The sequence below is a fragment of the Dendropsophus ebraccatus genome, chromosome 7, assembly GCF_027789765.1.
Source record: "Dendropsophus ebraccatus isolate aDenEbr1 chromosome 7, aDenEbr1.pat, whole genome shotgun sequence".
NCBI lineage: Eukaryota > Metazoa > Chordata > Amphibia > Anura > Hylidae > Dendropsophus > Dendropsophus ebraccatus.
Window position 1 is genome coordinate 24,525,264 of NC_091460.1, and position 17,555 is coordinate 24,542,818.

At 42.9% G+C, this 17,555-nt stretch overlaps 1 protein-coding gene across 1 annotated transcript; it reads right to left on the reverse strand.

The window, feature by feature from the left end:
• Nucleotides 1–670: 670 nt before the first annotated feature.
• Nucleotides 671–17,134, reverse strand: LOC138796515 (vomeronasal type-2 receptor 26-like). The gene is made up of 5 exons (XM_069976122.1): nucleotides 17,012–17,134; nucleotides 16,100–16,915; nucleotides 15,130–15,302; nucleotides 9,883–9,942; nucleotides 671–1,382 (listed from the first exon to the last, which is right to left on the reverse strand). Exons 1-5 carry the CDS (start codon nucleotides 17,132–17,134, stop codon nucleotides 671–673), a joined length of 1,884 nt encoding a protein of 627 aa, XP_069832223.1.
• Between the last annotated feature and the right edge of the window lie 421 nt (nucleotides 17,135–17,555).

A 17,555-nucleotide genomic window follows, 5' to 3' on the forward strand; every position in this document is an offset into this window, starting at 1 on the left:
TCAACTCAGTCCTGTTTTGAAAAAAATACTGACCAGAAGACTGACAGCAATACTATGTGTGAACATAGCCTTAAACAACAACACTTGAAGATATTACAGCAAATATTTCTACAAGAACTGTATTCTTTCCAGTAATACTCCAGTAATATAGGCCTGGATAAAAGCCACCCAGACACTACACACAACCAGCATGCTGGGAGTGAAATTGAAAGGGCAAAATTATAGTAAAATATTTGCACAGTTTTTTTCACTCCTTTTTAACCTATTTTTTTTTTTATTCGATCTAAACCAAACATTTCCACTAGAATTTTGGAATTGGCCAAGCCAATTTTTGAGAAGTTTACTCAACTCTAGTTTTCACCAAATACTTCCCAAGTGTTTCCCTTCTGTTTCCTACTACTTATGTGTTATTTATAAAAAAAAAAAAAAAAAAAAAAAAAAATACTGAAATACATGACTAATACATTCTGATGCATCATAAATTGCCCAAAGAATGAGGTAATTCTTAAATAAAGTTATAGTCATAAATCTGAGAAAAGTAACTATCTTTATTAAAAAGTAAATCTAAGATATATCAGGGTGCCAGGGTCTAAATAATTAATGCTTTATCTTATATTCTATAATTTATTATTATTATTATTATTATTATTATTATTATTATTAGCCTACATTATCTGAGCAAACTGCTTTTATAATTTAAATCTGGTCTGACCAGTATAATATAACATTTCGGGAAGAATATGCAGCCTAAAATACCAACACTTGAAGATATTACAGCAAATATTTCTACAAGAACTGTATTCTTCCCAGTAACACTCATATAGGCCGGGATAAAAGCCACCCAGACACTGCACACAACCAGTATGCTGAATGTGATGTTTTTAGCTTCATTAAAACTATCTGGTAAATTTCTGGACATGAAAGCAAAAAATAAGCTCAGCGCAGCAAGAAGCCCCATGTAAGCCAGGGAGACATAAAACGCTAACATTGACCCTTCATTGCAGAGAAGGATAATTCTGTCTTGGTAGATGTGAGTATTGGCTTCTGGGAATGGAGGGGAAACAGATAACCAGACTGTACTGATTATCACCTGGAGAAGAGCAGCAATAATAACTATAGAGCTGGAAAGTTTTGCACTGATGAAGTTTCTCCAGGTACATCCGGGTTTTGTGGCTTTGAAGGCCATGTAGACTAGAATAACCTTGGCCAGAATACAAGAAACAACCACTGAGAAGATGATTCCAAATGAAGTCTGGCGAAGCATGCAGGTTACATGGAGAGGACGACCCATGAACAAGAAGACACAGAGGAAACTCAACATAATAGAGGCTAATAGACAGAAGCTCAGAGTTTGGTTGTTGGCTTTGACGATTGGGGTGGCTCTGTAGAGAATAAAGATGCCCAAAATAATAGAGGCAATAATAAAGAAAAATATAGAAATGCTGGAGATGACAATAGTTATGGGGTCACTGGTGTAGGATAAATATTCCACTGACTTTAATACACATTGATTGTTATCATTAGGCCATTGATCTTCTGGACACTTCTGGCAGATCCCTTTAGCTGAAAAAAAAAATAAAAAAAATAAAACACAGGTGATATATATATTGTGTGATGGTGATGATGATGTTTATTACTTTAGAAAACAATTCAGTTTTTTTTCCATCTATTTACGTAACAGAACAAACAGATTAACCTCCATATTGAATATAGAACAACATTACGTTTAAATTGTGTATGTATAGCACTTTACCCTCTCCAGCCGCTGCACTGTAAATTATTGTCACTGCAGACAATGCCCAGGGCTGCAGCGATGTAAATTTACATTCCCTGGATGACACAGGCACTGAAGCTGTGCCTGTGTCATCCGTGGCAGGTCCAAGCTGTCAGTGATAGCCGGAGTCCTGCTGCAACTGTCAGCACTGGAAAAATTAGCCCTATAGATACTATAACTGGCGCGACCGCAGCATCTATAGGGCTTCAAAAAGACAAGTCTTGCTCTACTAAGGGAGAATTCTTTGTCTGGTAGCCATCCACCAGGCTCTGCAATGTGATTGCAGAGCCCCGAAGGTAGCCATGGAAACTGGAAACCTCAGGCCAATGGGGAAGGGAGGAAGGTAAGGCCAGCCGGGACAGAGGGGACAAACATAAGGACTTCAATGCCCAGTTTGCCCAGCAACTTTGGCATTGAGGCATCAATGACCCATGGTTGTGAAAAGCTTTAATGTATAAACTTTCCCACCTCCTTTTGATAGACAGACATTAAATTGAGGGATATGCATCTGATGAGGTGATAAAAACAGCTTTTTTTTATTATTATTTTTTATTATATGTACTATTACTTGATATTTATTCCCATTAATAAATTAAGTTCACACCCATCTGACTAGTAACTGATTTAATAAAATTTGAACCTACATATTTCAGGAAAGGAAGGGCATATAAAAAAAACTAGAAAAGAAAAATATGTTCGCAGGGCACCTTATGTTATTTAATGGTAGCAGTGACAGCCACAGGTCCTCTTTAGTGTGCTTAATAAATATGTTAATCTTAATTTTTTTAAACTTTTACCCATGTGACAATAATAATCATACATGCATGAATTGTTGCAATATCAAAACAATCTGTTTAATCTGAATCCAATATATATATATATATATATATATATATATATATAGTGGAATTTTATACTCACCGTAAATTCTCTTTCCTGTAGTCCTAAGCAGCAGCACATAACGGGGAAGATTCTATCTTCCTGCAATGATAGGACAGATGGTAACAAGCAATAAAGAGTTAATTGCCCCGCCTATAAGGCCCTATGCTGACCCAGCCTCCTTGTGTTTTTTTTTTCTGTCCTTCTGTGGGACAGGTGGTAGGAGGAGAGCAGGGAGCAGGCCTATGTGTGTGTCTCTGCTCTCCTTCCAATAATTCTTCTTTTCCACATGGTTGTGTGGAGAGGGAGAGTTATTTTGTATATGTATTTTGTTTTCTATCCTGCTCTGTTGTGTACAGAGCAAAGATTTTATTTTTCTTATGGAAGCAGCCGCCATCTCAGTGATCGCTCAGCTTCTATGCTCTGGTCAGTAAGTATTATGGCGCCATCCGCTGCCGGGGCTGCACGTGGCTGCTAACCATGGCGCTGCTCAGACAGGATGCCGCTTCCTGGTGTCTGTCCTCACTCTTCAGAGAGGTAAGTCATAGTCATACTGCCTCTTTTGTGAGGAATTGTATGCTGCCTGTGCAGGCTCTCTGCCTGGAAGCCTGACCTGTATTGCAGGAGGCCTGTGTGCAGGCTAATGGGTATAATTTATAATAGTTTATAATTTATTTATTTTTATTTTTTTGCCTATGCGAGCTCTGTGAGACAGTTCCGCTATGTGATCATGTGGTATGGGTCCTGCTATGTAATAATACAGTAAAAGCTATGGATCTGCTATATGTGAATGCTGCCTTAGATAAGAGCTGTTAGTTGTGCGGTCTCTGAGCTGCTAACGATCTAGGAAAACATAACCCAAAACACTCAAGGTATGATGCATAAACTTTTATAGGGAGGGTTAGTTTGTGCTGCTGCTTCGGACTACAGGAAAGAGAATTTACGGTGAGTATAAAATTCCACTTTCCCTTACGTCCTAAGCAGCAGCACATAATGGGGATATAGCAAGATCACATAAAGGGTGTGAGAATCATACAGCAGCAATGAGAACTGGTTTACCAAGATTGGTTGCCCAGAAGTTCTAATGTCCAAAAGTATAAGACCACAATGCAGTTCTGTATATCTGATCAATGGGCATGCACATCTCCTCCACCCAGGATGTAGACATTGCCCTTGTGGTAAGGGCCTTAATGGATTCAGGTACTTGGGACTCTCACCTCTTGGTAACACACAGAGTCTGCCGTATCCATCTGGATAAAGTGGCTTTTGAGGACTTCCAATCACTGTTCCTTCCTGAAAAAAAATACAGATAAAATCTTCTGACTTCTCTGGTTCTCACTTAATAAACTCTCAATGCTCCGCCCACAACCAGAGAGTGTCGGCACAAGGCTCCGCCCACATCCAGAGTGCTCGGTTGTAACGCTTCCTCATTGGAGGAATTTAGGCAAAAACAGGTAACTCAATCTGCTGAGTAATGTTGGATAAGGAAGGAACCTTAAGGGTAAAAGACAAAGTCCTGAAGGATAACAAGATATGGTTCAGTGGCTCCTAATGTCTGAGCACACTCCTGCGTTTAGCAGATGTAATAGCTACTAGGAAGCATACCTTGAGGGTGAGGTATTTTAATTCAACTAAAGATAAGAACTCAAAACGAAGCCGTGCAAGGTGATGAAGGACGAAGGACGAGTCCCGGATCCCACCTGGGAGTTGGATCCATTACAGTTGCTTTAATCCTTTGCGTAGCTTTAATAAATCTCTGTATTAGGGATTTATGGGACAGTCAGCTGTCTGGAAGAGCATAAAGAGCAAAGACATGTACTTTGACGGTCGCAGCTTCAGCCCATTCTCAAACCCTTCCTGGAGAAATCGAAGGATCGCCTTTCTAGCCAGTGATACAAGTCCAATTCTTCAACCAGGATAGACAATGTCAGGGAGGTTTTCTTTGTGGGTTCTGCTCTTAATAGCAGAATCATGTTTACCACCAATTCTAAAAAGCCTCAGTCATCAGGCTGTCAATCATAGGTGGTCCAGACCCAGACACAATCTGCCCTTCTGTGACAGTAAGTGAGGATTCTGGGAAAGTCTCCAAAATGTCCTTTTGGACACATGCATCAGGAGAGAACAACCATGCCTCCTTGAGCTATTAGGAGTAATGAGGCATGATTCTGTCTTGTCCTTACAAGACTACTACGGGTTGTCGTCCCTAGCAGTTTTAGGGAGTAAAAACCACATATTCTGGCAATATCTGAAATGGCCATTAGGTCCACGTAAGGGTCGCCATAATATCTGGTGATTTGCCAGACATAATCCGTCCATAATCAGTCCTAGGTGAGGAATCTGGGGAAGTCTCCAAAATGTCCTTTTGGACATATTCATTAGGAGAGGACAACAATTACCACAATGACCTCTTGGGCCAATCTGTGGCTATCAGGATTAATGAGACTGATCCTGTATTGTCTTTTTACAAGACTTCTACTTATTGTTGTCCACAGTAGTTTTTAGGAGTTAAACCACGCATCCTGGTTTTACCCGAAATGGCCATGGGACCAATGGGTCACTGTAATATCTGGCGATTCACTAGAACATCTCCTGGTCCAGAGACCATTCTTCTGTCAGGGTAATATAATGGCTTTAGCCTTTTACATTAAGGTATTGTGACTTCCCTTGTTGCTGGATAGATCTCTTGGTCCATGCAAAAACAGCTTCTGCTTTTAACAGTAATGCTACTGATCCCATGCAGCTCTGAAGATCGATGTGCACCACTGTAGATGCATTCTTGAGCTTACCCCGATAGCTTCCCCATAGATTGATGTGCTGAAGTGGACTGGAGCTCACTTACCGCACTCATCTCTCACATGTTGGATGACAGCCACTTCTGTTAGGAACACAGTCTTCTTCGCCTGTCTCACCCTTTGTTAGATAGATCGGTGGTTGCCTCCACCCACTTTGAGGGCGAGATTGGTCAGCCACTAACTGAAGAAAATGTTGAGGCCCTTTTATCTGTGGGTATAAACCATAACCCAATGTAGGCTGTTTATTCTTTGGTCCCATACTGACAGCATCTGCTGCAAGGGGATACATATGCCAACCTGCCGATTCAATTCGTTGCTTGCAGACGTCATGAGACCTTCACATCATTGGGTGAAGATACACCAATTGGGGAGTTCTAGGAATCCTGACCCAGGAATGGTTACAGGTAGGTGAAAATATAGTACTGTAAGTTTTTGACAATTAATCACTCGTGCAGGAAGGAGCCAATGGTGATCTTGGATTCTCTCCAGATGGTGACTACAGCTGACATGACATATAAAAGAGTGTCCCATCTACTTCCCTTCTTATCTTAGGATAGATATATGTCATTCCAGGCCCAGCAGGTAACCTTAGTGAATGTAAAGGGAGCTGAGGTGATTTCAGAAAGATGCAAAGGAATATGCAGTCTTCTCTGTAGCCAGGTATATGCAGGTGTATACAGTCTTCTCTGTAGCCAGGTACATGTAGATATGTGTCTCTCACAACTAGCATGGTTAGTCTCCTTTAGGAGGGGGAACACAGAGCATATGTTCTCCATATAGAACCTTCTTTGCTTAGAACTGTAGATCTATGGACGTTCACCAACAACTTACCTTCTTTGGATCGGAAACTGTCGAGAATTTGGCATCATAAGGTAAGCCCACGGTTGCTGCCAGAGTAGCTTTTGTCACAAGCTTCTTTGTCCACATCCACAAGACCTCTGAGATGGATGATCCCTTTTAGTGACGGATCCATCATTTCTTCCAGTACCTTCCATGCTGGAAACTTCTATAGAATGGGGAACAAGGGAGGATTTCCTTCTCCTTTTCAGACTGGGGCAGAGATTGTACCTTTCTGTAAGGAAGAGTCCTTCCTCAGTGTCCCCAATCCATTCAGGTGGATTCTCATGGTACATAGAGTATTATTAGAAAGAACATCCATCTCTGGCAAAGTCTAATGCTCCTCTCCAAGCGTGGAGGGGCCATGGATCGGGAAGCCAAATGTGGAGGGGCCATGGATCGGGAAGCCAAATGTGGAGTGACACGCATACTCAGAAGTAAGCACTATCTGCTTAAGATATAGCATTTTCTGTAATGGTTTACAAAGAAGATACAATCTACAAAAAAAAAAAAAAATTCCACTGCCATCTGTATGTGGAATCTTGCAGGATACACATACATATATGACTGAGCTTTCCCAAAGGTTTCCTCACCCTGAAAATTAGATTCCTGCATTAAGTGAGATAAAATGATAATAAACCTGTGCCAGGTAAAGAGGCAACAGACTGCTGTGTAGTGCAAGAAAACCAGATACCTCAGAGCACCTGATACACAACTAGCAAACACAACTAGCAATTCTAAGGCTGTGTTCACACGATGCAGCCTCATTGTTTCAATGGATCATTGTTTCAATAGCAGAACTAATGTAAGACAGCCACCAGGTATACTCGGTACACAACTAGAAACTCTAAAGTTGTGATCATACCCTGCAATATCTATGTTTTACTATTTTAAGAATAGCAGTACTATACAACTCTAGGCGTGTGTACACACAATGCTGTTTCATAGCTTCAATGCAACATTAAATATAAGTAACCGTGCTAGAAAAAAACCCAGATGCACTCAATACACAACCAGGAACTTTAGGGTTGTGTTCATACAATGCAGTCTCATAACTGCACTGCATCAAACAAAAAGCAGAGCTATAGATGACATTAAGGTGCAATCAATACACCACTAGCAATCCTAGGGTTGTGTTCACACAACGAAGTTTCATAACTTTACTGCCTCATTCAATAGCAGTACTAAGAGAAACATCAGGTGTAATAAAAAAATAGCAACTTTAGGCTTGTGTTAACACAATGCATCTTTCCACAATAGTGCTAGAGCAAGGAATCAGACATCAGGTGCAATAACAGCAACTCTAGGCTTGTGTTCACACAATTCATCTTTGCACAACAGTGCTAGAGCAAGGAATCAGAGGTCAGGAGCAATAATAGCAACTCTAGGCTTGTGTTCACACAATGCATCCTTCCACAGCAGAACTGGAGCAAGGAATAAATATTCACCTAGCAACTCTGGGCTTGTGTTCACACACTGCAGTCTCACAGCTTCCCTGCATTCTTCAATCGCAGTACTAGAGCCAGGAATCACACTCAGGTGTAATGAATCATGCATCAGGTGTCACCAATACACACCTAGCAAATCTAGGGTTGTGTACACACAATGCAGCTTCATAGCTTCAATGCAACAAAAGCAGTGCCAGTGTAAGAAAGATACCAGGTGCAATCAATACACAACCAGCAACTAGTGCAAGAAATCAGCAACCAGGTGCACAAACAGCTCAGAGACCGCACAACTAACAGCTCTTATCTAAGGCAGCATTCACATATAGCAGATCCATAGCTTTTACTGTATTATTACATAGCAGGACCCATACCACATGATCACATAGCGGAACTGTCTCACAGAGCTCGCATAGGCAAAAAAATAAAAATAAATAAATTATAAACTATTATAAATTATACCCATTAGCCTGCACACAGGCCTCCTGCAATACAGGTCAGGCTTCCAGGCAGAGAGCCTGCACAGGCAGCATACAATTCCTCACAAAAGAGGCAGTATGACTATGACTTACCTCTCTGAAGAGTGAGGACAGACACCAGGAAGCGGCATCCTGTCTGAGCAGCGCCATGGTTAGCAGCCACGTGCAGCCCCGGCAGCGGATGGCGCCATAATACTTACTGACCAGAGCATAGAAGCTGAGCGATCACTGAGATGGCGGCTGCTTCCATAAGAAAAATAAAATCTTTGCTCTGTACACAACAGAGCAGGATAGAAAACAAAATACATATACAAAATAACTCTCCCTCTCCACACAACCATGTGGAAAAGAAGAATTATTGGAAGGAGAGCAGAGACACACACATAGGCCTGCTCCCTGCTCTCCTCCTACCACCTGTCCCACAGAAGGACAGAAAAAAAAAACACAAGGAGGCTGGGTCAGCATAGGGCCTTATAGGCGGGGCAATTAACTCTTTATTGCTTGTTACCATCTGTCCTATCATTGCAGGAAGATAGAATCTTCCCCGTTATGTGCTGCTGCTTAGGACGTAAGGGAAATATATATATATATATATATATATATATATATATATATATATATATATATACATACATACAGTGGTGCCTTGGATTACGAGCATAATTCGTTCCGGGACTGTGCTTGTAATCCAAATCCACTCTTAAACCAAAGCAAATTTTTCCATAAGAAATCATAAAAATGCAGACAATTGGTTCCACACCCCCAAAATAATGATTTATTATTCTAAATAACATGTAAAACAGATAAAACAAACATTCAGAAACAGCAGAATATGTGATATTATAAGGTACTGTACAATAATGGAGAGGATGGGAAACACAAGGGCTGGTAGAGACTGCAGGGAGCATGAAGGAATGAGCATGCAGATGTGGGCCCATAATGCGTCAGTCTCTGTCTGGGGAGAGAAGGGTTACAGCTATGGAGAGATTACCTCCACAGTCCTGTCCCCTGGTGCAAGCCGCAGCCTGAAGTGGATCTGCTATGATTTGGAAGGTGAGGTAGACTTCCTGGGTCAGAGTACAGTGCTGTAGACCCCGCTATGCAGACCATGCCCCTCCCACACTCGCGCTTCCACCCAGTACATGGAGCTCTTAAACCAAAGCAATGCTCTTAAACCAAGTCACAATTTTGAAAAACTGTGAGCTCTTAAATCAAAACGCTCTTAAACCAAGGTACCACTGTACTGTATATATATACAGTATATATCATTATCATTCACTTCAGGTAGATATGTACAAGAGCAGAGACTCATGTTGAAGTACCTGCTCCTGTACTTACTAAGCACATATCACATTGTACGTCTGCTATAATTTTTCTCAAAAAAGTTGCATAAAAAATTGCATACAGTATGTTTTCTTAAGTAAAGAAAGAAAACATATGGACTTGGGTTCCCATTGAAAACTATTAATTATTAATGTTTCAGAGTTGAACTTTAAAGTGTAAGTAATAACTAAGGGCATGAAATGTATTATAGCAACTAAAATACAGAAAATATCCAATGCTTGAAACTAAAAAGACTGACAAATATAATGTTTTTTTTTTTTTTTTTTACCTGTATCATTTGAGATTTCTCCCTCAGCACATTGGTGACAGTAAAAACAGCACTTATGGATTACATTGTCTTGGATTCGTCTATACCCTGGAGGACAATCTGCTGAGCACTTTGAAATTGGGACCTACACGACAATATAAAAATAAGACATTATACATGTTAATATGTATGTATTAATTTGGAAAGGTTTTATTTAAGAAAAAATGCTCTCTCCTAATTTTCAATCTCTACGTTTGCCCATGAATACTCCAAGTAATCAGCAAATTTAAGTCTTTATTAGAGATGAGCAATACTAAAATGCTTAAATGCTCATTACTCAAGTCAAGTACTTTCTAAGGCTCAAGTGCTCAATTTGTGTTACTAACCCCAGGAAAGCCAATGGGAGACTCAAGTATTTTTTAAGAGCTTCATACTGGACAGAGGGGAGGATGTCTGGTGCACCTGAAAATCTCAGAAAGTGATGGCAACACAACAGAAATGGAACTGGCCCAGCAGATTGAGCGTGCATGGTTGCCTTAAAGACTCCCATGTCCCTGAATTACACCACTTTTAGGCTACAAACCCACTTGCCGGATCTGCAGCGAGTCTCCTTGCCGCCCCATTAACCCCCTAGCCGCCGGACATTATACATTACCGGGTCCCCGTTCCTGCTTGCTTCGGGGCTCCCGGTGTCTTCACGGCCCGCCCGGCCAATCATTGCGCTGCGGCGGGGCAGCGCACTGATTGGCCGGGCGGAACGTGCCGGGAGCCGCTGAAGCAAGCAGGAGAGGGGACCTGGTAATGTATATCCTGCCCGCCCCCCCCTGCAGCCCCGATCGCCCCCAGCCCCCGGCTGCATGATCGCCCCCCGCAGCCCCCGGCCGTACGTTCGCCCCCCCAGCAGCCCCCGGCCACATGATAGCCCCCCGCAGCCCCCGGCCGCACGATCGCCCCCCCGCCCCCCCTGGCCGGGGGCTGCGGGGGGGGCGATCGTGCTGCCGGCGGCTGCGTGGGGTGATCGGGGCTGCGGGGGGGGGGCAATCGTACGGCCAGGGGGTACTGGGGGCGATCATGTGGGCGGGGGGTGCGGGGGGCGATCATGCAGCCGGGGGCGATCGGGGCGGCAGGGGGGGCAGGCAGGATATACATTACGAGGTCCCCGCTCCTGCTTGCTTCGGCGGCTCCCGGCACGTTCTGCCCGGCCAATCAGTGCGCTGCCTTGCCGCAGCGCACTGATTGGCCTGGCGGGCTGTGAAGACACCGGGAGCCCCGAAGCAAGCAGGAACGGGGACCCGGTGATGTATAATGTCCGGCGGCTAGGGGGTTAATGGAGAGGGCTGCAGACAAAATCGCAGCAGGGATGTACATCCCTGCTGCGAGTTTCTCTGCTAATGAAAGTATAGGGCTGGGATCTGCAGCGAGTCTCGCTGCAAAAACGCAGCAAGGAGGCTCGCTGCAGACCCGCCAAGTGGGTTTGTACCCTTAAAAACTGATAATATTGTGCACCTGACCCAATATAAAGTCCAATTTAAAGTGGGGGAAAAAGTTAGGAAACACACTTTAATGTAGAAGCCAGAAAGGGAAAAAAAAAATCTCCCTACACCCTTTAAATGCTTGCCCATCTCTCACCTTAGTTGTTCCTGTCATTTCTGACTACACATGCCGTAGACGAGGGGGAACTCAAACTACACCCATCGGTAACTGTCAGTGTTTGTGTGCGTGACGTGGTCAGACCCATCATGTTTAAATGTTAAAGGATGGACTCATCAACACAATGCACCAAGTGCTACCAAAAATTGAAGGGAAAAAAAGGGAATTTCATATACCATTTATTACACATGGAGGAGCGCCTTTTGCACATGCTGTAAACATTTTGGGCCACATGTATCATCCGGCGGACGGATGATTTTTGGCGGAAAGTGCCGATTTGCGTATTATTTTATACGCAAATGGCCGATTTGCGAATAAAATAATCGCAAATCGGCACTTTCCGCCGAGTACGCCAGGGGGCGGAAAGGGGGCGGAAAGTAGGCGGGAAGTGGGCGGAACGGAGGGCGCGGACTCAGAGTCCGCGCGATTTATCATCCGTTCCGCCCAATTCTACGCCGAAAACCTACTCCAGTACTCAGCTGGCGTAGGTTTTCGGCGGTGCGCACCGGCGCGCACAGGATTTATGTACAGGCAGTCCGCCTCTACATAAATCTCCGTAGCGCCGGAGCTGCGGGGGCATTTTTAAGTCCGGCGTAAAAAACGCCGGACTTAATAAATGCCTCCCTTTGTGCGAGAACCTGGCGGAGACCCTCCTTATATTTGTAGGAGAAAGCCTGGTAGTGACCCCCATAAAATAGTGGGTGAAAGCCTGTTGTGGCCCTTTTTATAATTGTGGGTAAAAACTAGAGATGAGGGAGCACCACAATGCTCGAATGCTCATTTCACCTTCAGAGGAGGATCTCAAAGGGGAATCAGCCATCACTGTGGAATGCTGTGTGGTGGAAGATTAACTGTCCGCATTATCTGCCATCAATATCTACACCTGCTTGCACCACTGTGGATCTAATATTGGTGTAACTCATATCCCTGACACCTGGGAGCGAAGGCCATTGATCCTGCATGAGCTGTGTTTTTGTTCTACCTTAGCAGCAGCAGAAGGCTCTTACTATAACCAGTCACATGGCCTCTGTCCGCATCCCTACGCCCATATCCTCCTTCCTTTCCTCTAGGCTTGCCCATGTTTTGTGAGCAGATTAAACACAGTATACAAAGGCACATACTCACTCAGCAACACCACTACATTGTACCACTATGTACCACTGTTTACAATAGGTATAACACTATCTCTAAAAATAATAATAAAAAATAAGTTGTGGATTATTTCCTAGCTGTATACCACTTTTAGTATTCCTATAATACTTTTTGGTTGTGTGGACAATGTGTTTTTTTTGTGTGTGACACTTAGGGCCACATGTATCATCCTGCGAACGGATGATTTTCGGCGAAAAGTGCCGAAATGGCAAATGGCCGATTTGCGAATAAAATATTCGCAAATCGGCACTTTCCGCCAAGTACGCCAGGGGGGGCGCAAAGGGGGTGTGTAGTGGGCGGAACGGAGGGCGCGACTCAGAGTTCGCGCGGTTTACCATCTGTTCTGCCCAAATATACGCCGAAAACCTACTCCAGTCCTCAGCTGGTGTAGGTTTTTGGTGATGCGCACCGGCATGCACGGGATTTATGGAGAGGCAGTCCGCCTCTACATAAATCTCCGTAGCGCCGGAGCTGCGGGGGCATTTTTAAGTCTGGCGTAAAAAACGCCGGACTTAATAAATGCCCCCCTTAGACTTTGCTAGTCCTGAAAAGGACTATTGGGTTTCGTTGTAGGCTAATTACCAACCTAACTACCCTACGCTACGTCTTTCCCTGCTCCAGGAGCTCTCCCTATTAGCTAACAGACCACAAGTGAATCAAGCATCAGGGGACCTAGGTCTATATACTCCCAGGTCACCTGATGAAGCCAACCAATAACAGCAATACCAGCAGCCAACATGGCTGCTACGTAGCAGGATCTCCCGACTAGTTCCTCACATGTTTATTGTCTGACAAATGCCACTCAACATGTGGGATGGAGATCAGTTTTACTGAAGCACCAAGCGGTACTCTTTTGAGCATGGAGTACTTTCAAGTACCCCATTACTCAAGCGCTGATCTCTAGTCGCTGCCATTAAAAACTTTTGACGTATCATCAAATGTGTCAAAAGTCATTGATCACAGTGTGTCTTACTGCTGAGAGCTGCTGTTATTAGGTGATATAGCCAGGGGGGAGAGTAATGGCCATGTGATCCACTCGCCAGCTGTATAACCTACAATGTAAGTCAATGAGGCTACATTATTGTAACAAATGAGTGACCCGGGAGCGGTTGGCATGGCCAACGTCGCACTCTCTCTCACAGTAAATGTTAAGTAGGGCTGCGATCAAGTTTTAATCTACTTTATGACATGTTATTTTTAATGTCAGAGACTCTATTTCAGAAAAAGCCAAGCCATGCAACAAATTTAAGTAACGAAGCATGTCTCACCCTAAGTGTTTGCAACATTCCAGTAAGATGTCACCGCATCTCTACATTTTACCCATTAATACTCCAAATAATTGATAAATTAAAGGAGAAGAACGGGCAGACTTATTTTTTTTCACAAGCACAAAGAAATAACATGCTCTCACCTCCCTGGCAATCAACAGGACCCCGTTACGAGTGCTGAGTGGATGAGCGGACATGAGCCGCGTCATACAAGGGAGGGAATCCCCTCCCACTGGGGGCGGGCCAGCCTACCTCCAGTGCTTGAGCACCGGCCAGTAACTGTGGAAAGAACAGCACCGTACAGGGGAACCAGGCCGCAGTTCGAAAAACAGACCGTGGAACCGGCTTCCCTGTCACGGCGCCGTTTTATCCCTGTGTCATATTAAAGAGGACGTACCTGGTGGTACAACCTCTTTAAAGCCTGTTGACAGGTATGAACTACTATAAATCTCAATTTCTCCCTGCTTTGCTGCCCCCCCCCCCCCCCACACACACACACACACACCAAATCAGGTAAATAGAGGGTACGTCTGGAAGAAGTCATTCATTTTTGTGCAAACAATTGTTGGGCAATGATGATGATTTTAATTGTTTTAGGCCGTCGAAATAAAGATCATGTCAATTATTTTCGACTGTTGTTTTAAGTGCCGAAAAACGGTTTATATGTTTATATGTTGTGTGAACATACCCTTAGGCCATGTTCACACAATGTAAGTTCCGCAGTAATCACGGACGTTGTTACAACGGCCTTGAATAGTAAGGAACTTATGTTGTGCTGAAGACTGAGGGAATCTCGGCCGGAGTGTATACACATAGTATATACTCCGCCCGGGATCTCGAGCGACACAGTGAGAAACTGACATGTCAGTTTTCTGCGGCCGCTATTCAATGAAAAGTGGCCACAGAAAACCCTGTCAGTTCACACAATGGAGCATGCGGCATTGTGTGCAGGGGGGAGTTCTGATGTGGGTGCTCACAGGTGTGCCCGCATCAGAACTTAGCCACGCTAAAGATCATCCGTACTGGCCGGGATGATCTTTTCTGAGACCAGAACATGTTATGTGACCTAAACATAGCCTAATACTGATTTATTTAAAGTTGTTTTTTTTTTTTACTTTTCAATTGTAAAATTTTAAAATCTATTATAAAAAGAAAGTTGTGTCGCCATGAACGAAAGGAATAAGTCTAACAGAACTGCCATCTCTCATAGTAACAAACGAACACTAACCTCCCCATATTTCCAGTAATGCGGAATTTTGTACATAATAAGCTGTTGTTCTCTCTGAGCAGTTACAGTAAACTTGCCAATAGTTTTATAATTCTCCTTAGGTAAAAGTTCATAATTAGTGATATCAAGCTCTTCGATCATTTCTCTTTTCTCATTAAAGAACACTTCTTCTCCAGTGGGATCTTCAAAATTAGCTTTTTCTAAAAACTTCAAATAAAATACAATAAATCACAGAATATTTGATTGTTTACAATGGACAGTTCATAAGCATAATGTCAAAAAGGCATACCAACGTACAAAATGACAACTGTACCGTGGACTTCACAAGCACGCGCAATTTTTCTGAAAAAGTTCAGGAACAAGGTAAATCTTTTTCGTTTGTTTGAACAAGTCGGTCTGAACTGTGGAATCTTTTACTGACTTTTTGAGAGTAGCTAAAACCTAAAACATGGTGGGAAGGCAGCCTAAAGGCCCTATTACATGAAGTGATTATCGTCTGTAATTGACCGATTATCAGCCATTACGAACGATAATCGCTGATAAGGCATCAGTGCCGCCCTCTAGGGTGAAGTTTCAACTTCTGTGCAAGAGACTATGCTTTGCAGTTTTGGCGGTAGCTGACTGACACAGTGTTGAGTTAATGTACGGACTCATGTAAACCAGGAGACCTGCACGTGGTACATGAGGAAATATGGTTAGATCAAATTATATACCAACATCCTGGCGTTGGTTTTTAAATGTAGCCGAGAGGCATTAGTGTCAGCCGTAGGTGTGATGTGCAGCAGCTCCTTCTTTCCTTTTCCGTATTAACTGTTTTTGCACCTCAGAGCAGAGACTGTCGCCAAGTTGTAGACGGTTGTTTAGGACCTGCTCTGAAAGTAGGTAGGGACAACGTTTTGTTGCACATCATCCATATTCACAAACCGATTACAGAACATTTGATTAAGCCATTTGTGTAATATTTAAATATTATTATTATTATACATGTTCACTCATTGTATTACCTTGTATATGTGTCTGAGGTTATAGGTTACGTCACTATTTGGATATTTTGAGGGGTACAATTGCATTTTATGCAGAGAATGCGCTATGGCATAGACAGCTCTATAAATTGGGAGAGTTGTTGTCAATGTTTTAGTCTTATACTGGTTGTCACCATATTCCACTAACTTTACACTTTTGTTGCAGTTCCGAGCAGCGTTGCCTAATAAATTTAAGTATTTATTTGAAGTAATGCAGTTAAAATGGTGGGAAAGAATAGATTGAAGTATAATGTCATCTGGACGATTTTCAAGGCTGATGTCATCTAGAAATCTTGTTATATGTGGAACATGTTTTAAAGGTGGTGAAAACACCAGACTTCCATCCAATAATGGTCTAATTTTATAGGCACTTATAACATGAATGATTGACCCTGCCGGTATAATCAGAGTTTTCACTTTACTGCTGTTGCAAAGAGGTTGTAAAATATCTTCTGCAGTGATAGGAGGTGTGCCGCACAAAACCATTACTGTTGAGGTTGATTTGAGAAGAATGTGCATGCTCTTCTCTGAGACTGGTCTATAGTTTTGATCTAGTCTTGGGAAGGAGACAATGAACTCAATGCAGATGCCATGAATAGCTGCGGCGTTCTTAAGCTCCTTACTCTGGTTTTGTCCAGCTTCATCGTCAGATGCAGCTACACCGATCCAGGTCCATTCAAAATGTTTTAGTAGCATAATAATTGCCAGGAACTGGATCTGGTTACTGGGAAAAATTTGGAATAAATAAGGGAAGAGCCTTCTGTTGGATAACAATGAATCTGTGGTGCTGTAGGTGATCTAGATAAAGTAACAGAATAGTAAGTTTGGGATACAGGGCACTGGTGCCACAGCTTCACAGGGAACAGAGTAAACTACTTCTTGCTCTGTTCTCACTGTAGTGCGGGTGCTAAAAAGCTGATCAGTGTTGGTGCATTTGTTGACACCTTGCCCTTCAACTATTGATAACCTATTGTTCTGATTACATGGTGTGGTTATGTTTGGCTCTTCCAATGTCATCAAGGTACAGTAAAAAGTGGAGTGTTTACTGGAGTCTCCTATAAGCAGTCTATATATGTGGTGGTGGCTGTACACCACAGTGTTGTCCCCACATACACACATTTATCTGCTGTATATACGGTTGTGCTTGAGAGTCCATAACCTCCTCCTCCTCCTGTGGCCTTCAGTGTTACCACACTAATCATACATAGCTAAGGCCAGCCAACAATAAATGTACCATATGGCCACATGACACAAAAGACAATAGGAAAGTTTAAAAAAAAGTTGCCCATAGTTACCAATCAGAGAGCTAATGTGGTTCCAATATTTAAGACGGGGTAAAAAAATTGACCTTTAAAACTATAAGCCTGTAAGTCTAACATCTATAGTGGGTAAAGTATTTGAGGGTTAATGAGGGATCTCCTGTCAGACTAATTTGATC